General features: G+C 50.1%; 2 protein-coding genes across 2 annotated transcripts; one reads left to right on the top strand and one right to left on the bottom strand.

Annotated features, from left to right (window-relative positions):
• The first annotated feature begins 1,443 nt into the window (after positions 1-1,443).
• On the top strand, positions 1,444-14,371 carry DNAJB13 (DnaJ heat shock protein family (Hsp40) member B13). Its single transcript, XM_084893428.1, has 8 exons — positions 1,444-1,655; positions 4,481-4,584; positions 5,836-5,997; positions 7,107-7,264; positions 8,188-8,301; positions 9,876-9,989; positions 10,854-10,930; positions 11,554-14,371. Exons 1-8 carry the CDS (start codon positions 1,588-1,590, stop codon positions 11,705-11,707), a joined length of 951 nt encoding a protein of 316 aa, XP_084749554.1. The 5' UTR covers positions 1,444-1,587; the 3' UTR covers positions 11,708-14,371.
• A 128-nt stretch (positions 14,372-14,499) lies between these two features.
• Positions 14,500-21,144, bottom strand: UCP2 (uncoupling protein 2). The gene is made up of 8 exons (XM_084893430.1): positions 20,987-21,144; positions 20,026-20,182; positions 17,291-17,515; positions 16,926-17,136; positions 15,978-16,172; positions 15,790-15,891; positions 15,281-15,461; positions 14,500-14,950 (listed from the first exon to the last, which is right to left on the bottom strand). The coding sequence occupies exons 3-8, from the start codon at positions 17,414-17,416 to the stop codon at positions 14,836-14,838; spliced, it is 930 nt and encodes a 309-aa protein (XP_084749556.1). The 5' UTR covers positions 17,417-17,515; positions 20,026-20,182; positions 20,987-21,144; the 3' UTR covers positions 14,500-14,835.
• Positions 21,145-21,199: the final 55 nt, after the last annotated feature.

Raw genomic sequence — 21,199 nt, 5'->3', positions numbered from 1 at the left:
GAGTAGTACAAAGGACTCCAACGTATCCCCACCCAGATCTCGCAGGATTGAACTTTTTATTGTTTGCTTTATCACTCTCCCCTGCCCCCGTCCTTTCTCTTTCTGGTTGTGGGTGGTGCACTGCAGCCCTCAAGGAGACGGAGCAGAACTTCCCACTCTGGGGTGGGCCTCAAAATGCTTTCCCACCAAAATGTACAGTCCAGACAGGGGGAGACCAAGTGCCTTTACAGCAGAAAACCCTGGAAACATACCTCTGTGGGCGATCGAGGTCACATCACCAGTGACAGGTCCTATTGGCAGGATATACTTCTGGACTGATGCGATGAGAATGGCACTCTGTGGTCTTCCTTCCAAAGCCCACAACCTCCAGTCTAATCATAAACAAACAAACAAAAAATATCAGCAAATCCCAATTAAGAGACGTTCCGAAATAACCAGTACTTCTTAAATTGTCAAAGGCATTAAAAACAAAGAAAGTTTGAGAAACAGTTGTAGTCAAAAGGAGTCTAAGGAGACACGACAACTAAATGTAATGTGGGATCCAAGATGGGATCTTGGAACAGTAAAAAGATATTAAGTTAAAAACTAGGAAATCTGCCGGGACCGGTTTGGCTCAATGGATAGAGCGTCGGCTTGGGAACTGAAGGGTCCCGGGTTCGATTCCGGTCAAGGGCATGTACCTTGGTTGTGGGCACATCCCCAGTAGGGGGTGTGCAAGAGGCAGCTGATCGATGACTCTCTCTCATCGATGTTTCTAACTCTCTATCTCTCTCCTTTCCTCTCTGTACAAAATCAATAAAAATATATTTAAAAAAAAAAACAAACAAACTAGGAAATCTGCCGGGACCGGTTTGGCTCAATGGATAGAGCGTCGGCTTGGGGACTGAAGGGTCCCGGGTTCGATTCCGGTCAAGGGCATGTACCTTGGTTGCGGGCATATCCCCAGTAGGGGGTGTGCAAGAGGCAGCTGATCGATGACTCTCTCTCATTGATGTTTCTAACTATCTCTCTCCTTTCCTCTCTGTATAAAATCAATAAAAATATATTTTTTAAAAATAAATAAATAAAAATTAAAAAAAATTTATAAAAAAAACACAAAAACTAGGAAATCTGAATAAAGAATGAACTTCTGATATAAATGACGTGTCAATATTGGTTTATTATTTGTGACAAATGTACAAAGAACTTGTAAGGTGTTAATAATGGGGGAAACTGTGGGGTATTTGAGAACTCTACTATCTTCACAGCTTGCCTGAAAATCTAAAACTTTTCTTAAAAATTTTATTTTAAAAAACAACAAAATGCATTTGTTATGAAAAATTTTTAATTAAAACTACAATAATTGCTACTCTCTTAACTCTCAGGTTTCTGAGTTGAGTGATCTCTATCAGGGTCACAGAATCAGCCCCAGTTCTCTTAGTCCTTTCATTCACTCTTCCATAAGACAGAGCTGAGAAGGTGGTTTGCTTAGGCAGGAAGGACTATAACTCCCAGAGTGCCCCTGTGTAGTTGCCAGGAGCAACCAAGGAATGCAGACTAACAGCCCTGCTGGAGTCAGGGCTATAGAGGACTGCCAGCCAGCCAGCCATGGGCCAGGATTATTACGCTGTACTCCACGTCACTCGCAATGCAGAGGATGCCCAGATCAAGAAGGCGTAAGTTGGGACAGGAGCTGGGTTATGTGCTGGGGCCGGCCCCACCTTCTCTTTCAAATTGATATTTCCTGCACAGCTTTGGGCAAGCAAAGTAAACCTTGTTTCTTCTCTTGCTCCTTGCATACTTCTAGCCTGGCTTTGCTGTGTCAGGGTTCCCAGTCCATCATCCTTTACCCTCCAAGTCCTGTCTCCCCTCTTAGGTGCCCTGGTTTTCCTAACAATGAATGGGGACAAAGGAGACATTTGAATGTTATTCTGAATATTATGGAGAACTAAACGATTGAGAACAGAAGAGTGACCTGGCCAGAAGGATGTGTTACAAGTTTTATTTTGGCCATCACATGGGGTCTTAGTGTTAAATAAACTGCATCAAGTTTAGGGGCATTATGGTTTATTTCTAAGGAAGTCTAGGACAGGAGTTAGCACATTTTTCTGAAAAAAACAAAAAACCTCTTTTGGACAAATATTTATTGAGCAACTACTTAATAGGTTAGGAGATAGAAGCATGACTCAGAGATGCAGCTTAATTTTGTTGGTGAATACAGATGTTGAATAAGTCACAAGTGTGACGAGTGTTACAAAAGGGGAAGTGCAGGGTGCTGAGGAAACTTATACTGGAAGGAGATGTACATTCAGAAGATGTAATGATAATCAAGGCAAAAGCTGAAGCTTGAAGTAGGGCCGTGGGCTGTGAGAGGGGAGAGAATGGACTTGACAATTGGATAATTGGGGAATTAAAAAAAAAGGGAGGAATCTAGGATGATTCAATCAATTAAGGTTGGGTAATGATACTAGCTACATTTATTGAATTGTACAGATGTTGTTCTGAGAACCTTCCATCATTATTTCACTTAATCCTCACTACAACCCTGAGAGGGGGGTGCCATTATTATCCCAAGGTCACATGCCTAGGAAACAGCAGAGCCAATACTCAAACACCAGGCCCACTAGAGGTGCCTACGTGGGCCAGGTCCTCTAGGCATCTGAGTGATGTAAGTGGAGAGAGTCTACAGTATGGCTGGAGAAACAAGACACAAACTCATGAAACAAAGAACAATTCAGGACAGTGTGGCATGTCACCCCCCGTTCGGAGCAGCTCATTGGCCTGTAGGTCCTGTCTAGGGAAATGTCATGAGGAAGGAGTCCAGAATGATGAGCCCAACTTAAGCATTGGAAAGATTTAGGTCTGAGTCCAGGTTCTCCTACCTGCTAGCTGTGTGACATGAGCAAATTATTTAACCTCTCTGAGCCTCAGTTCTCCCATCTCTTCCTAAGGAGAGGAGGGTTGTCATGGTATTGAAATGGGATTATACGAGATAATGAACATGAATATGCTAGCACTTATTTGCATCTGATACCATGTCATATAGTGATTAAAAGAACTGTATATGGCCCTAGCCAGCTTGGCTCAGTAGATAGAGCATAGGCCTGCTGACTGAAGGGTCCTGGGTTTGATTCTAGCCAAGGACGTGTGCCTGGGTTTCGGGCTTGATCCCCAGTGGGGTGTGTGCAGGAGGTGGCCGTTAGATGATTCTCTGTCATCACTGACGTTTCTTTCTCTCCTCCCTTTCTCTCTGAAATCAAAGAAATATATATATTTTTTTAAAAATAAAAGAACTGCATATGTCTCAAACAATAGTGCTTAAACCTTCTCCCCTGCAACAGCTCTTAAGGGATAAGTCACATGTATAACACTCTCCCATAGGAGCACCTCGATTTTGCCACCACCCCCCAATTTAAACTTATATAACAATGATTCATAATTAATCACCAGTTAACCTTTTCAGTATCACTCATTCACTGTAGGTTGCCACAATGGTACTGTGACTCCACCCCGTCTCCCACTCAGGAAAGCAGGTGAATGAGAGTAGGTGATACTACTGCAGAGATCATTTTAAAACCACTCAAGCTTATATGAAAAACTGAACTCAAATCTCTTTACTTTTACTCACTGGTAGAATTTACTTACAAATCTCCTCATAACTGATTGCAATCTCTGTAATTGAGAGGGCTGTTTAGAAGTCTCAGGGAGGTCGTGACAATTATCTTTAGGTCTCTCAAAGTAGACAGAGCAGATTCTCTGCAAGGCTTCCGAGGGCTGAGCCAGGACCCTCAGGGATGAAGAGGTAGGGTCCCAGGACAGCAATCCCCACTCAGTAAGAGTTATAATGTGAGCAGGCTCAGATTATAGGCTGCAGTAACTGGAGACCGTGAAAGCACCTGACATGTGCGGAGTGCCTCTCTGTGCCAGGCCCTTTGACATCTTATTTTACCTAATCTTCCCAAGAGGCCTGTGTGTCAGTTCAGACACCAAGACAGGATTAGATGTGCAAAAATATGAGTTGAGGAAACACTTGAGGTGACGGGGGAGCAGGACTGTGTAGGTTTGACACCTGTGGAAGGGGAGAGGGAAGGAAGGTTTGGGGAAGGAAGGCTGCAGGCTGGTCTGCAGAAAATCTCAGCCCAGCTGAAGAGGAGACCTCAGGCAGCAGAGGCTGTGTGCTGAGGAGCCCTGTGTCCTTCAGAGCTGAGCCAGCACCAATATCCCCAGCATCTTGATTCCTTGGCTGGGAGCAGCTGGGTTGGGTGGAGGTATAGGATCAGCACAAAGACCCAGGGTGGGGGCAGCCGCTGGGGCTGTCGGTCAGCTCTGCTCCCTCCACTGGGTTCTCTTCAAGGGGGTCTGAACAATGTGCTTCCCTGGCCACCACAGCCCTGATTTACAGCTGGGCACACCAAAGCTCTAAGAGGTCACCGGGCAATAGAAAGCAGAGCCAGCTCTGAGCCAGGTCTGCTAGGACTTGTTCTAACCCTCCCTCCTGTAGGTACCGGAAACTTGCCCTTAAGCACCATCCATTGAAGTCCGATGAGCAAGCCTCAGTGGAGATATTCAAGCACATAGCAGAGGCCTACGACGTGCTGAGCGACCGTGAGTGACTGGGCTGAGTCTGGAGGAGTGCCTCCAGGACCTCTGCTCTGCCCCACCTCTCCGTTAAGATCATTCCTTAAGTGTCTGAACGTTGGGCTTTCTGAGGAGCCTCAGCATACAGTAAGCAGAATCTAGTTAAGCTAAGAAAGAGGAGAATGAAGAATTGCCTTTCTCAGTTGACACAAGCTAAGGTGGGGGATGTGGCATGGAGAACCCCCAGATCAAGCTGGTGTGTTCACCTGGTCTCATCAGAGCAAGAGGTGGGGCAGGACTCCCCCATCCCCCACACCCCACTATCCCTTAGGGATGGAGAGAACTCGATGCTTGCTGCCAAGGGAAAAAGGACAAGGCTGAGGCCGAGATTGTCCTCCCAGAATTTACTAAGTAGCTAAATCTCCATTTCCCTGAGTACAGCATAAAACGGCAGAGCGAGTGAGCTAGCATGGCTCAGTGGTTGAGCATCAGCCTATGAACCAGGAGGTCATGATTCAATTCCCAGTCAGGACATATGTCTGAATTGCGGGCTCAATCCCCAGTAGGGGGTGTGCACAAGGCAGCCAATCATGTTTCTATCTCTCTCTCCCTCTCCCTTCCTCTCTGAAACCAGTAAAAAATATATATATTTAAAGGAAGAGAGAGGCCAGTAATTGGGACATTTTTCTCCGATGAAAACCAGAAGAGTGGAGGAAGTTATTTCCCACCCCGGCCTGGGGCATTGCCCACATGGACTTACCAAAGCACTTGTCCTGGAGACTATAATATACTCAGGGACACTGTGCAGGAGAATGGGCAGATCACTAAGTTTTTTCCAGCCCAAAGTTTTTAGGACTTAAGACCCTAGGGTTTCAAAAGTCTAGAATTTGGAAGCTCTAGAATTATTAGATTGTAAAATGTCAAGGTTCTAGGATTATTTTTACTTTACAGATGAGATAGCAGTTATGATGGATTAAACTAAATCCCAGAAGGCTAGCCTGACCTTTACTCTCCCTGTTTCCACTCCAATTGCCACCCCTCCCCAGCAAAACTTAGTCTTTCCCATCTCTTCTCTGGAGGGGGGCATGCCCAGATCCACCACAACAAAATTAAACCCCTAACTTCTATGTCTTCTTCCAAAGACTGCCAGACTGTAGACACCAGAAATACGGATGCTTTTGTCCTATGCTCTTCCCCATATCCTCCTCCTCCTCAGCCTTCTAGCTTTCTTAGCCCCCCAAGACTCTGCCTCCTTCTCAAAGTGGCATATATCCACAGCTGTGAAGAGAAGTATCTATGACAAGTTTGGAGAAGAGGGTCTGAAGGGCGGGATTCCTCAGGAGTTTGGGTCTGAAACCCCGTGGTCAACTGGTTATGTCTTCCATGGCAACGCTGATAAGGTTTTCCATGAGTTCTTCGGAGGAAACAACCCCTTTGGTGGTAAGAGATCCTACCTATCCCCTTGCTTGGACATAGCTGTAAAGATGCTTTTCTTTGCGGTTTTTTTTTTTTTAACTTTTACATATATATGTATCATGGTTAAGAAATAATTTATTGAATAAATTGCAGCCTTCCATTCCTTTCCAGAAGCAGCCACTCACAGTTAACATTTTATGTATTATTCCAGAGATTTTTCTATGCATTTATGAGCATGGTTTTATTTTTACATAAACCTTTTATTAAGCAAGTGAGACCACATTGTACACACAGTTTTCTTCACTTGCCTTATTATACATTATATACAGATTTACTTTATTCATTCCTATGGCTGCATAAGATTTTATTGCACAGGTGTGTGTGTGTGTGTGTGTGTGTTAGTCAGATGACCTCATTGATGGAAGGGTGGATGATCACAGGTCCCAGGTCTCATACAGACTGACAAAGAGTTCATTTATGAGGCTCAGAATCACTTTGCAAGGAGTTAACTTTCAAACCTGTCTTCCTGGCTCCAGTTCTGCAACTCAAGAGAGTAGTTTTTTCACCCCCTCAGCCCCTTCTTCCTGGCATTTCAAAAGTTCAACCTCTTTTCTTTTCATTTATTTATTGTCTAAAGTTTTACATATGTCTTCCCTACTTGACCCCCTCCCCCCAAATCTACATCATTTCCATGTTACTATTGTATAAGTGGACTACAGCCCATTGGCCCTTCAGCTCAGACACCCCTCTCACTATGCATTACTTTCATGCCTGTTTCAAATCCATGTGCTGCCACTTATGAGCTGTGTAATCCTGGGCAAATCTCTTCATCTCTCTAAAACCTCAGCTTCCTCACTATTAAGAGGCTATAAAGAAGTCTGGGGAAAGGAAGTCTGGAAAGAGGGGGGGTCAAAAGTGGGGGATGAAGGAATGGGGATCGACAAGAGATGATAATCATGGATCTGCAATTGAGTACAGTTTCTTGGCCAAAGTCTGAGTCTTCAAGATGGAAATCAGATGCTATTACAAGCACCCGATTTTTCCTTGGGAACTGAAGAGGAGGGGTAGGGGAAGTTCTATTAATCCAAGTCTCTAGACACAGTTCCTCTTATTCCTCTCCCCACCTCCTGCAGAGTTTTTTGATGCAGAAGGAAAAGAGGTGGATTTGAACTTTGGGGGGCTCCGGGGCCGAGGGGTCAAGAAACAAGACCCTCCAATACAGAGAGACCTCTACCTCTCCCTGGAGGACTTATTTTTTGGCTGCACCAAGAAAATCAAGATCTCCCGCAGGGTAAGTACTTGGCTTGTTCCTACGGGGAGCCATCAACTGTCCCCTCCAACCCTAACAGTCACCCTGACTCTAGAGACCTCAAGTATGGTCTCTGATGGAATGATGCAATCTTAGACTCGGAGACCTAGGATGCAGAATACTAGAATCTGGAGTTTGAAAGGAACAATTGGGGGTTTTAGTCTGGTTCTTTCCTAGTGTAGGAATTCCCTCTGCAACATTTCTCATTGGGAGAGGATCTTTCCCTTCTCAGTTCAGCCACATCCCCATGGGCTCTGAAAGGGAGGAGCTAAAACTGTGACTTCTGCCCTCTGGATGTTACCAGATCATACCCTCAGGGTTTCATCTGGGGTATGATCCATGAGTAAGAAAGAGCAGGTGGAGATTAAGGGTGGGCTGGGAGACAGTCCCTGAGGGGACTGGTTGAGGAAGAACCTCAATTCGATGGCCCAGCCCTGTGCTAGCACATGACGAAGGTCCCCTCAAAACTTTGCCCAGCAGAGTAGATGCCAACTGTGGTCATGCTCTCCACAGCTGGCACCCATGTGGGCATTTGATTGGGGACTGGACGGATGACATAATACGGGAATGCTTTAGCTGATGTTCAGGTATATTAAGCTCTGTGTCATCCTCTGGGATGTAAGAGAGGAATTAAGTACATGTTCATTCTGCATCTGTTAGCAGCCAGGGCCACATGATTTGTGGGCTGGAATGGTTTGATCCACTCGTGGTGATTGCTTGGCAGCTCAGGTCCTGGCCCCATAACATGCCCGCCATCCTGAAATCCCAAGTCCCTGTTCTGGTGGAATGGGGTGGGAGTGGCAATGGCTCACGGCAGCTTCTCCCCATTGCTAGAGGATTGATCCTTCAGTGTTTCTTTCGCCTTGGGAACCCTGAACAACTCTCCCCCCACCATCCCTCTGCAGGTGCTGAACGAGGATAGGTATTCCTCCACCATCAAGGACAAGATCCTCACAATTGAGGTGAAGCCTGGTTGGAGGCAAGGCACACGGATCACCTTTGAGAAGGAAGGTGACCAGGTGAGAGGGAAGGGAGCTGATTAAGGTCAGTTCCAGGACCAGTTACCTGGGCTCCGGTGGTGGGAAGACAAGGAGGGAGGCGGGACAAGGAGGCAATACTTTTTCCTACCCCTGTGAACCCGGTCTGGCAGGGAGAGCAGTCTGCAGAGTGGGTGAGATGATCCCTAGTGCCCCTCCCATGGGACAGAGCCTCACAACGCTCCTGTGGATGGCCAGCTTAGGGCTTCTCTCCATTTTGCAGAGTGGGAAACTGGGGCCCAGAGAGGGGAGGCCCTTGCCCAAGGCAAGAGCACAAGAGCTGAAAAGAGAACCCTGTCCTAACTCTAGTGCTTGAATTTCTTCAGTGTTTCTCTGAATAAAATCCAACTATAGGAACTACTCGGAAATCACTTATTAATGATTTTAAATACTTATTTAAATAAAAATATAAAATTATTGTCCAAGGCAGTGGATGGTGTCTTCAGAGCTGAGAGAGATTAACTTCTCTGCTGGTACTTCTCACCCCCTTTCTCACCGGTAATACATTTACTTCCAAAAAACCTCTTCTACTCCCAACTCTAATGTTCCCTCCGGGCAACCTTCCCCCTTGGGTCAGCACCTCCCTGAGCTCCTGCCCTTGGGTTCCCTTCATCTGTTGAACATGCCGAGGATTCACCATGTGCCTCCAGTGAAGGGAGCTCTTGGGAGGAGGGGCAGGTCTGATTCCTCTGTCTCAGGGTGCAAGAGTCCTCAGGAGAATTTTGATGACTTGGTGAAGTTTGATAGGACAGAGACTTTGTAGGAGACCCAGCTCTGTTTCATCCACCATCTACGGAAGCCTATCTCCCTTCAGCTGAGTGCATCTATTTGGGCATGCTCAGTAGAGGAAAAAGAATTCATTAGGGAAATTTTCTCAGAGAAGAAAGATTCATCAGGAAAATTTTCTCAGAGAAGAGGCACATCTTGATGAGAGGGCCCATTAAGAATGGTCTAGTGCCGAAACCGTTTTGGCTCAGTGGTAGAGCATTGGTCTGCTCTGAAAGGCCCCAGGTTCGATTCTGGTCAAGGGCAGGTACATTGGTTGCGGGCATATCCCCAGGGGGGGGTGTGCAAGAGGCAACTGGTCGATGTTTCTCTCTCATCGATGTTTCTAGCTCTCTATCTCTCTCCCTTCCTCTCTGTAAAAAATCAATAAAATATATTAAAAAAAAAAAAAAGAATGGTCTAGTCCTAGCTGGTTTGGTTCAGTGGATAGATCATCCAGGACTGAAGGGTCCCTTGTTCAATTCTGGTCAAGGGCATGTACCTCAGTTGAAGGTTCGATCCTGGGCCCTTGTCAGGGCATGTGCGAGAGGCAACCAAAATCAATGTGTCTCTCTCACATCAATGTTTCTCTCTGTCTCTCCCCCTCTTTTCCACTCTCTAAAAATCAATGGGAAAATATCCTCAGGTGAGGATTAACAAAAAAAAAAAATTTAAAAGAACAATAGTCTAATTTCATTGTTTTGATGAAGACCTGGAGACCAGTAGAGGCAATAACTTGGTCAAGATCACACGCCAATTAGTCCTGTCCATTTTTGGCCCCCTCTGTCCAGGGCCCCAACATCATCCCAGCAGACATCATCTTCATCGTGAAGGAGAAACTACATCCTCGCTTCCGCAGGGAGAATGACAACCTCATTTTTGTGAACTCCATCCCCTTGGGCAAGGTGAGCGGCTAAAGTGGAAAAGTAGGGGGTGGGTGGATCAGAGTGAGTTCCTCCCACCCTATGGGAGGCTCCGAGGCAAGCAGGCCTTCAGAATGTGGCGAGTGCCACGCGGAATCTTTATGGCCAGGTTCACTCCTGAGCATGAGTGTCCCCTCCACACCCTTACAACCCCAGCCAGAAACAGCACCAGCCTAGACTTTGCTTCTCTTCCCTCACCCACCTGCATCAGTCACTAAGTCCTGCCAATTCCACCTCCAAGTCCCTCTCCCTTGGTCCACTTCTGTTCAACCCCACCATCTGGGCCTTCCTGGCTCCCTGCTCATCATCTCCTCCAGGCTCTTGCCCACAGCAGTCTTTCCTCATCTGGTCACGCCACACTCCTGTCTAAACATCTTTGCATGGCATTCGAGGCCCTCTACAATCTGGCCTCTGCTGACCTCATCCCTGCCCTCCAGCCACCGTGCCACTTAGAGCTCCTGACCATTTGGTACATTGTCACACCTTCATTCTCTTGTTTTCTCTGGCCCCTCTGCCTGGAATGCTATCTACCCACCTTCTCTAACTGGTAAGCTCCTCCCCACCCCTTAAAGCACTCATCAACTGCTACCAGCTCAGTGCGACCCTTTGTTCACTCCCAAGTGGTTTGGGGGTGGGAGGGGGAGGAGAGCTCTCCATGGCTCCCACTAACCCCTCTACTTCCCTCTATTATAACGTATCATCAGTCTTGCCTACCAGACTGATTTCCCTATATCGCCTTGAGGCCCAGCTTGGGGCCTGGTACTAAAGAGGATTATAAAGTGCCTTCTAAATAGAATGGCCATGGGGAACTTCCCTACTTCTGCCTTTGGCCCTGATGTCCCCTAGGCTCTGACCTGTTGCACCGTGGAGGTGAAGACCCTAGATGACCGGCTACTCAACATCCCCATCAATGACATCATCGAGTGAGTCCATCTGCTTGGGCCTCAGCAGGCAGCAGGGCTGGCTTGGGCCTTAGAGGGTAGCATCAGACAGGTTGGCCTACTAGAGTTGTTAAGGTTGCACTAAGCACAAGAGGGCGAGAGAGGACTAAAATCCAGTGTCCACTCTGCCTCTCCAGACCAACAGGGTGCCTTTTTTTCACTTTCACAAAGGCCCTTTAGAGGCTAGGGGCCCACAGTGCTGGGCAATCCTTGTTGCCTTCATCTTCCATCCTCCCAAAGCTCTCAGAGGAGTTCTGAGTTAATCCCAATGAGCCCTTTAGGAGGGCCCTCTGCATGGGAAGCTTCGCTCAGCAGCCCAGCACTCCCCACCAAACCAGGTCTACTCACTCCCTTCCTTCCTTGCCTGGTTCCCATCTCTAAAGTGAGATTCCTGAAATGCTCCCAGAGACTCGGTGTAACTATCTGGAACGAGCCAGCCTCCTCTCCTCCCACCCAGTTCTGGCTGAAGAAAGCTACTGCCCATGGTGGAAGCTGTAGCGACTGCCCCACGGCTGATGTGAGCGGGAGGCATGGGGGGAGGGCACGGGCTCTGTCCAGGTGCTCCTCTGGAGCGCCCTCTCAACTCTCCTTTCCTCTTCCCTCAGTCCTAAGTACTGCAAGAAGGTGCCAGGTGAGGGGATGCCATTGCCCGAGGACCCCACCAAGAAGGGGGACCTCTTCATCTTCTTTGAAATCCAGTTCCCCACCCGCCTCACCCCCCAGAAGAAGCAGATGCTGCGCCAGGCATTGCTGATGTAACTGGTGGGCTGGGGCTGCAGCAGGTGTCGGCGGAGGCTTGCTTGCGGGGGTGGGGGCAGGGCCTTACCCCACTTCTATTTCCCACAGCCTCAGGGTGCTCAGGGAAGCCAGCCCACTGCGCAGTGTGACATGAGGATGGCTATTTAAATAAAGATTTATTTGCTATCTTCTAGCTACTACACCCAGGAGAGTGTGTTGGAGAGAAACTTCCTATAGCCCCTCTTGGGTCCCTGCCCTGACTTTGTGGGTATAGCTGGGTCCCTGAGGGTTCAGAGCCTTTATGCTCCCACCTTGAGAGCCTGGGGCAGTGTTGTGTAGCAGAAGGGTCCCCAGCTCTGCTGATTTCTCAGGACACGCGATCTTTAAAAAGGGCTCAAGTCTAGTGTGATTCACTTTGTACTCGGAAAACTGAAGTACTCGGGACTTAGTGGACAGCTGTCATCACAACCTCAACGGCCACTTCCCATACTCACCCTTAGAGAGGCAGCATAAAGAACACAAGCCCTGGAAATGGCCGTTTCCTATCCTGCCTGCCTCAACTCCCTGGCCTGAGCTGAGTTGATCCTGTGCTGTCTCTAGGCCTGGTCGCCTTGGAGAGCTGGGTTCTGTTCCCAGCCTGGCCACTGACCCTTCCTCAAGCTGTTTGTGAAGACCAAGTCATTGTGTGAAAGTGCTTGGTGTACTTATTTCAGGACCAGCGCTGCTGTCCAAGTGGCCTGCAGGAGCGCCAGCCCCCAGATCCAGCTGAGCCTGTGCAGACCACACCTGCCTCCCCATCTGCCTTCATCAGTCAGTAACAGTGAGGTGGGCACCTCTTCTGTGCCAAGACTCTCCTGGGTCCAGGTTTGGGTTAAGATAGGTCCAATTTTATGACAGAGTAAGAGGCCACTTTTGTGAAGACTTCAGAGGTGCCACATTGTTTGGATCCCACCATTCAAAACATTAGCTTAAGGCTTTTCCTTCAATGGGGACTCAGTAACACTAGTCAACCATTTTTAACCCGTCAGATCCAAGGCGTAGGACGTGGGCCCAGGGTGTAGGGAGGGTTTCTGCATAATCATGGCTTTGGAGTCAGATATACCTCAGATATGTTGTTTACCAGTTGAGCTCTTAGGTAAACCCCTTCCCCTTCCCTGAAATCTGATTCATACAGACTGCAACCCCTACCTTGCAAACCAGATGAGAGAAGCCAACTATGTCCTCTGAAGAATAATTTGGGTGATTGAGTGGTGGTAGCAGCCCTCTTCTGGGAAGTGACCAGGAAGGACATGTGGGCCTGCACTGGGATGTCCCAGCACTCCAGGTCTGATGGAAAGCCTGCTAACCTCTTCCCTAGGGTGAGACCTTGTGAGCTGGGCAAAGCAGGGCTCACACCCATTTTAAAAGTATTAAGGACTAAGGACCAGTTAGAGGCCTACTGGTGGTACCCCATCCAGTGGTTCCTACCACCTTTCCCAGCTCATTGCCCCCGGATCAGACCCGGAACCACGGTGAGACCTGTTGCACTCCTGTCCATGTCTGGGACACAAGCCTGCCGAAAGAAACCAGCTGACATGCCAAATGACCAATTGCCCCTCAAGTCCTCTGGTGCAAAACAGTGACACAGTGCCTCCAATTACACTGCCTGCCTGTAGCCCAGTAGAGAATAGCATGGCTGAATTGCCGGGCTTCACTCTGAATCAACTCATAGCACCCGCTGTGTCCCTCTTGGGGCCTGAGACCTTGGCTTAATTTGTCAGCTTTTTTCTTCTTCAGGAACCTGTTTAATATCCTGAACTGCTTGCCCAGGTGCTGAAAGCCTAGCCTCCAGCTCTGACCAATGGAGAAGCAGTAGCATCAGCTTTTAGGCTGCGAGGAGGGTCATGTTCTCAACCTGGCTCCACAGCTACCCAACAGGAGTCCTTCGGGACCCCAGCAAGGGCCTCTGTGGGAGTCCACCGGGGAGGGAGGAGTCCAGGATCGGCTGCCGAGGTCCAGTGTCCTTCGCTGCATGACTTCTCAGCCCTCAGATTCCTCAGACATCTATGATAGCCTGGTGGGCTCAATTCTAAGGGCTCACGCAGGGCTGAGATTTTTGAGATTTTAGGACCTCAGAGTCCCTGCCCAACAGCTTTCCTGCCTGAGGACAGGAAGTAGGAAGAGGGACAGAAATGTGTCGATCCCAATGCAGCCTAAGCCTTGGCTTGCCCCTGCTTCCGTGGGATCTGTAGCCCGGGAGAGCGTGAGATTCCAAGTGTAAAGGACCATCAGGCTGAGGACAGATGTCTGCCCTCCCAGCGCAGCCATACTGTCTCCCAAGGATGGGAATCTGGAGGACGGGAGGCAGCCCAACTTGCCCTCGTGAGGTCTGGGACTTTGGGGAGGTCGGTTTCTCATTTATAAAATGGAATAAAATAAGCCCATAGCATCTGAGTCCCAAGTTCCTCTAAATCTTCCAAGAAGCACAGGACATGGAGAGCAGACAGGAACACTCATTTTGCAGATCAGCAAGCCTGGGGCCAGCTGAGGGGCTAGAAAGGCTGATGCTGAGCACCAAGCACTGGGTGAGTCAACGCTCAAGGAGCCTGGTGACAGCAAAGCCACCGCGCCTTCTCTTGCCCCCTCAGCACCAGGCCGGTTCTGGAAAGAGGAATAGACTCAATGATGTCCATGGGCCCCAGACTGGACACCGGGGGTGGAAAGTGGTTACACCGCCCCTTTCCAGGTTAGGGTGGCTTCCCCACTGCCACCAGGTGCCAAAGGGCCCATCAAACCAAGATGTCTGCTAATAGCTGTAAGAGAGGGAGGAGACACCAAGATTGAGCTTGCTTTATGGGTGACATGCTGGCTTCGCTTGGGAACAAGATAGAGATGGGCTGAACTTTTCAAGGGACTGAGGGGTTTGGGATCCTGGTTGGTGACAGGCCTCCAGAGTGTCAACTGGGGTCAACTCCACCAGGACTGAGAGGCAATGGGGGTGGGGGGGAGGTGGGGAGGAGAGGTAACAATGTGGGGAGAGGGAAGGGAGATGGTAGAAATGGGAGGAGGAAGGGGTAGGGAGTGAGGGGAGGGAAGGAGGGGAAGAGGAAAAGGAGGGCCTGGCTGGAGCTGAAGCCAAGCCAGGAGGTCAGGTTGGCAGCAGGAGAGGCTCAAAAGGGAGCCTCCCGGGAAGTGCAGGCAGCCATGAGGGCCCGTTTCAGCTGCTCATAGGTGACGAACATCACCACGTTCCAGGAACCCAAACGGAGGAAGGAGGGCATGAATCTAGAAGGGAGAAAACACAGGTCATAGGGGGCACCTCCATCTCCTGCTCACCCCACTGGGCCCTGGCATCCAATCCAACCCAGTGCTTTGTCCCAAAGGAGGTTGGGAGGGCCCAGAGACCAAAGCCTCACAGCTGTGTGGCTGTGCAAGAATGCCCGTGAGCCTCCATTTAAACACCCATAAAGCAGGCAGCAACTCTGAGAGGAAGGAGTATGAGCATGAGAGAATGCCCATGAAATCCCAGGACCATATCAGAAAGTTTGATCCTGGTTGCCACTCAGTTCCAAGTGTAACAGGCCTGGAACCGGGTGGGGTGGATCACAGGCTCACCCTTTGTAGAAGGCTCGGGGACCCTCCTTCTGGAGCATGGTGAGGGCACAGCGGCCAGCGCTGCTGTACTGGCCAAGGGCAGAGTTCATGTATCTCGTCTTGACTACGTCGACAGGGGAGGCAATGATGGTGGTGCAGAAACCTGCCCCGAAGGCAGAAGTGAAGTGGCAAGGAAGGTCATCTGTCGAGGAGAAGGAACAGGCAAGGGGGTCAGGACTCCGCACCCCATCATTCAGGAAGGAGAGAGGATTTTACGTAGCTGGGGTCTTGTGATTTTAGAGAGACTCCAACTAGGACCTCTCCTGAGAACCTAAAGTCACTTTGCCTCAAAGCCTCAGTGTGCAAAGTGGGAACTTCATTCCACTTGGCTTCAATATGCTAGTGAGAGGAACTCATTCTATAACCCAAAAGGAAACAGGATGAAAAGATGTGGCTTTTGGGCAACCAGATTGCCACATCTGATCCTGAGCTGGGGGAAGGGGGACCCAACATCATTTACCCTAACTCACCTGTCATGAGGTTGGCCTTCAGGAGGGCATCCTTGATTAGGTCGTAGGTCACCAATTCAGTACAGTTCACAATTGCATTACGGGCAATATTGGGAGAGGTTCCTACAGAAGGAAGGAGTGTCTGTGAGACCAGGGAATGGAGGGAAGGAAGAAGAAAAAAAGGGAAAGAAGAAACATCCAGTACACACCTTTCCAGAGTCCCCGGAAACCTTCCTCTCGGGCAATGGTCTTGTAGGCATCAACAGTACTTTGATATCTCTGGCCACCTCCAGCCCGGGCCTGAGCCTGGAACCGGACCTTTACCACATCCGTGGGCTGGGCCACAGCCACAGCCAGGGCACCGGTGGTGCTGCCTGCCAGGAGGCGGCTCCCGATACCGGCATCTGTGGAAGAACCATGGAGGACAGTGAACAGCTGGGCTTGCACTCATTTTCTGCCTCTCCTCACCAAACACAGCCCCTCTTGCCTTTGGGAATAGGACCAGACCAGCTCTTCCTCTAAGAAGTCCCCACATCAAACCAAATATTACTTTGTCTACCACTTGCTAGGCACTGGGACACAGCAGGGAGTGGGACAAAACGACACTTTAGTGCTTTCTTTCATAAAATATTTTTATTCACTTCACTTAACCTGCTCAATAGCTCTCAGAAACCAGTCATTTCCATTTGACAAATGAGAAAACCTAGGCTCAGAGAGAAGTGGCTTTCCCAAGGACTGGGACACCTAAGACTTGATCTACTTCTCCCTCCCCGTGATCTTAGGAAAAGTCAATTTTTAATCTGGGTCCTCAGTTTCTACATGTGTAAAGCATAGGGTGGACATGACATGCTGAGAAACCAGAGTGCTGGCCTTTGGAAGCTAAGGTCCTGGGTGTGTTTTTTTGCTTCCCTCTGTGGGCGCTTGCTACCCCCCAGCAAACCTCAGTCTCTTCCTCTGTAACACGGGATACCACCTACTCTCAAAGCGGTTGTGAGATTATCATGAGAGGACGCCCTGCTCAGAGCTGGCACAGCCTGAAAGCTCAGAAATCATTATGAGAATAAGGGTCCTAAAGGAGCTAGGCAGCGAAATGAACTAGGATCAATCACCACTGAGAAGAAAAGGCTAAGGAGCCTACAGCCCAGCTCCACACTCACGCTCAGAGCCCTTGGTGTAGAACTGCTTGACAGAGTCGTAGAGGCCGATGCGGACAGAGGCAAAGCTCATCTGGCGCTGCAGGCCGGCGACCAGCCCATTGTAGAGGCTGCGGGGACCCTCGGTGCGCGCCATGGTCAGGATGGTGCCCAGCACGCCGCGGTACTGGACACTGGCGGCAGCTCGCACTGCCCCCTGCTTTTCTCCTTGGATCTGCAAGGCCAAGACAGGTATAGGAACAGACAGGTTGGCATACCCATGCTCCAACGTTTACAGTCCCAAACAACCCACTGGCCCTTGAGGAGCCTGCGTCTTGGGGAGGGAACAGACTAGACGCCACCAGGATTCCTAGGCTTCATCCCCTCACCTGCAGCCGGACTTTGGCAGTATCCAGGGGAAAGGTGATGAGATCTGCAATGCAGGCAGCTGTGCCAGCCCCCAGGAACTTCACAGTGGCAGTAGGGGGCACATCTGTGGCCTTGAACCCAACCATGATGCCGATTTTCTGCCGTCTTCCAGGAAATGAAGAAAAGTTGGAGAAGGGGACACCTTCAACCAGCGTCAAGACGAGATAGAGGAACTCTGCCGGAATCTAAGCCAAGGAGAGAGAAGCCCCATCAGTTTTCCTGCTCACCACCCCCACGCCTGCCTCCTCTGACAGCAACACCTCCCTCAGCAAGGACCAGAGTAACCCTAGGAGGGAAAATAGTGAGCTCTGGAGGTACTCAAATAGGGGCTGAAGAAGCAATTTCTGCCCAAGGCGTCCAAATTTTGTGAAGAGCTTCCACTACAGGGAGAGTCCGGATCACAGATATCCCAGTGTTGCCTCAAATAGGCCCTGGCCCAGACCTCCGTCTGCTGGGCCGAGATTTCCCTCATGAAGCCCACATTCCTGCTTCTGCGGATCTGTCTGGAGGGCAGAAGTGAGGAAAAGGTTTCAGCCAGACCAAGACCTGACAGGCATAAACCTGAAGGCTTCCACCTGGGTTTCTTAAGCAAGCAAGACTCCTAAGGTTCTGGAATTGTCTAAATCTGTAAGAACAGGAACGGGTATTCAGTTCCTTCCCACCCATCAGTCTCTTTCTTTCCCCCAGCCCGTGCACAGCTTGGGCTCTCCTGAATCATCCTTTCAACAAGAGGTAGGCCCGGGTTCACTGAGACGCAGGAGACAGTGTCTATCCCTAAGAGGGCTTACTGTCTGGCACAGAGTAGGCAGGTGATTCAAGCTGCACTGGGACTTGCAGGACATACTGTCAAACTGCAGAGGAGGTAACAACTCACTCTATCAGGAGAGAGGAAAGGAAGAGTGGGTAACACAGCTGGTCCTTGAAGGATCCTAGGCAATTCTCGGGGCTGAGGGTAGTGCCTAGGCCCTCAACTTTCTCCCCCAGCCCTACTGTATGATTCAGGGAAAACCCACTCCCTCTTTGGCCAGTATCTTCTCCTCCACCATAGGAGTCCCCCGTCACCACAAGAGATGGGGGTGGGGAGATGCAAGTCAGAGATAGTGACACAGGAAACCAAAAGCTACATTTTGTTCCTAGAGCTGGAACAACACCCTTCCCTCCCCCGCTGCAGAAGGAGGAAGTGAGCCCAGCACCCAGTGGGGGAGGACAACCTGCTTCTCTCTCCCCAGCTCACTTCCTATTTCATTGGAGCAGCTGCTCTGATCCCAGTCTGATTGGCTGCCCCTGTTGCTGGGCCAGGAGGAAGGAGCTGAGAAGCAAAGGGAGGATCTGTTGAGAGTCAGCTGTGAACAGTGACCCATGGAAACAAACAGCTCACAAGCTGTTTCCTCCTGGGCTTCATCGCCCAGGTGGCAGGGGCAAACAGGGAAATCCGGAGCCTCACCACTCAACTGCATCAGGAGCTCCTATAGGGCGGGGCTGGTTTCCCTTCCCTGGAGCCTGGCCCACTTGAGGCTGTTAAGATGGCACTCAAATGGCACAATGGGTGGATTGTGCTCCAGACTCCCTAGCTTCCCTGCTCTGCTACCCTCACCCCCACGGAGGTGCTCCACCCTAGCGCCTCAGAGCAGCCCTGCGAGGTGGCCACCCTTACCTACATATTACAGATGAGGGGACTCAGTAACAGTTACAGATTCCAAAGCTTAAGCCATTTGCTTTGTACTGTGCCTAGCTCATTTCTTTCCTGTGGTTTTCTCAGCCCCAGGCACCAGCAGGGCCTCTCAACAGCCAATTTCTCTCATACCAATATAACAGTTCTGAGAAAGTAAAGGCACGTGGCATGCCTTTACTGACTTTGAGCTGGGCTGAGGGTGTTGAGACCCAACCCTGGCTCACCTCAAAGACAAGTACACAAAGACTCAGCTGCTGCCCTAACTGGTTTGGCTCAGTGGATGGAGTGTCGGCCTGCAGACTGAAAGGTGCCAAGTTGGATTCTGGTCAAAGGCATGAGCCTTGGTTGTGGGCACATCCCCAGTAGGGGGTGTTGCAGTAGGCAGCTGATCCATGTTTCTCTCTCATCGATGTTTCTAACTCTCTATCCCTCTCCATTTCTCTCTGTAAAAAAAAAAAAAAAGAAAAAAAAAAGACTCAGCTGCCATTTTAAATGCTGCCTTGGATTTGCCACAAGTCAGTTCTTTCAGTGGCATCGGTATGGGGTTAAAGGTCACCTCTGCTAAAGACCCCATTAAAAAGAGTTAGTAAAACTCAGGCCTAGGAAGAATTAATCATATTTTGCGGTCCCCAGCAAATAACCAGTTTCAGTGTCCAAAAGCCATATATCTTACTACAACTTTCAGTCTCAGGGGCAGTCAAAACTGAAGTAAAACTATATGTAGTTAGAACAATAGGTTCCTGTTCTGTTGATTCCCAGGGTCACCCAGGGCCAATCACTCCCATCCCGGGCTCAATTTCCTCTTTTGTAAAACTGGGACCATTATCCTTGGCTTGTCAGGGTCAGCCCAAGAGCCAGAATGAGACCAGGGATACATACATGTCAGTGTTTTGTGAACTCTGAAGAGTGACTTCCCTGGGGTGGTGGGGGCAGTTATTTTTATGTCTTGCTGACTCTCCACCTCCATCCCAGACCCTAGGGCGAGGAGGCCACAGGAGACCCTCCCTTAGACTGGACTCTCACCCGGCTTTGGAAGGTCTCACGCTGAGGCCTCCAAGATCAAGCTTCTCTAAAGGCGTCCCATTCTTCAAAGCTGCCGGAAGCTTTCATGCTCCGATCCTGTTGGTTTTCCATAGAAAATGGCCGGGAGACGAAACACCCAAAGGTCATACTATGTGTCCTGTGAATAATGGCAAAGAAGGGGGAAATTTTAGAAGGAAATTCACCTTAGAGGACCACACCCTGTTAAGGAAAGGGCACCTGTGCAAAGGCACAAAGCCCACTCAACCCGTGCCGGGGGGAGGGGACAGGGTCCATCTCCCCAGGGACCAATTCAGTGCACAAAATGGAGGGAGGAAATGAACCCAGGAATTCTCCCTCCCTGTCTGCTTAGTACCACACATCCGCTCTCTTCCAGACTTCTGTTTTGGTGGCATGCAGCACTCTGGAAAGCACCCCCCAACCCAGTCAGCAGATTGGGGAGTAGAGTGTTGCCGGGAGGGGGTTAGGGGGTATCATGATGCGTCCAGAGAGACTCGATAAGTCCACCAGGGCCCAGAGCAGGGCTGCGAGGAGGTGAGAGGAGCTGGGATCAGGCCCTGCAGCGGCCGGTGCCAGCAGCTCAGGGCCCCTCCAAGCAGAAACAGCTCCAAAAAGGCCTGGAGTCCCCGGGAAAGGGAGGGGCCATTCTTGGGCATCGCTGAGGGGCCAGAAGGTCCCCACCCAAGGCAGGGCTGGCATTCTAGCCAAGGGAAGAAAGGGGGAGAGGGGGGAGGTTTAGGTGTAAATTACAGCTCACTGAACGCCAGAGTTTGTAAAGAACAAAAGCGAGATAGGAAAAGGGTGAAAGAAGAGAGATAAAGAAAGGACAGAAAGGAGAAATACAGAATAGGTTGGGAGCAGAGAAGGGAAACTGGAGAGGGAATCGCGGTAGCAGGTGCGGAGCACGTGTAGCAGGAGCAGGGCTGGGGCGGGCCGGGCTCACCGGGCCGCGGGGAGAACACGAGACGACGAGTGGGCGGGTGGCTCTGACGGTCGGCGGGCGGTCGGAGGGCGCGGAGAGGGAGGCAGACGGTTGAAGACGGTGCGGTCGGCCAGGCTTGCAGTGGGGCGTGCGGAAGCTGCCCCGGCGGCTTAAGCTCTGGGGGCGGGGCCTGCTGGAGGGGCGGGGCCTGCTGGAGGGCGGGGCCAAGATCCC

Source organism: Pipistrellus hanaki, assembly GCF_964339955.1.
Source record: "Pipistrellus hanaki genome assembly, chromosome: 9".
Classification (NCBI taxonomy): Eukaryota; Metazoa; Chordata; class Mammalia; order Chiroptera; family Vespertilionidae; genus Pipistrellus; species Pipistrellus hanaki.
Note: the sequence above shows the minus strand (reverse complement) of the source record. Positions and strands in the feature narration are given on the sequence as shown.

Bases quoted from the DNA above. Each gene is read 5' to 3' on its own strand.
- DNAJB13 (XM_084893428.1), top strand. From the start codon at position 1,588: ATGGGCCAGGATTATTACGCTGTACTCCACGTCACTCGCAATGCAGAG. The intron at 4,585-5,835 runs GTGAGTGACTGG...ATATATCCACAG, and splicing joins CTACGACGTGCTGAGCGACC to CTGTGAAGAGAAGTATCTAT. The intron at 9,990-10,853 runs GTGAGCGGCTAA...GATGTCCCCTAG, and splicing joins ACTCCATCCCCTTGGGCAAG to GCTCTGACCTGTTGCACCGT.
- UCP2 (XM_084893430.1), bottom strand. From the start codon at position 17,416: ATGGTTGGGTTCAAGGCCACAGATGTGCCCCCTACTGCCACTGTGAAG. The intron at 16,173-16,925 runs GTGAGTGTGGAG...GTTCTTCCACAG, and splicing joins CTACACCAAGGGCTCTGAGC to ATGCCGGTATCGGGAGCCGC. The intron at 15,462-15,789 runs GTGAGTTAGGGT...TCTCCTCGACAG, and splicing joins GAAGGCCAACCTCATGACAG to ATGACCTTCCTTGCCACTTC.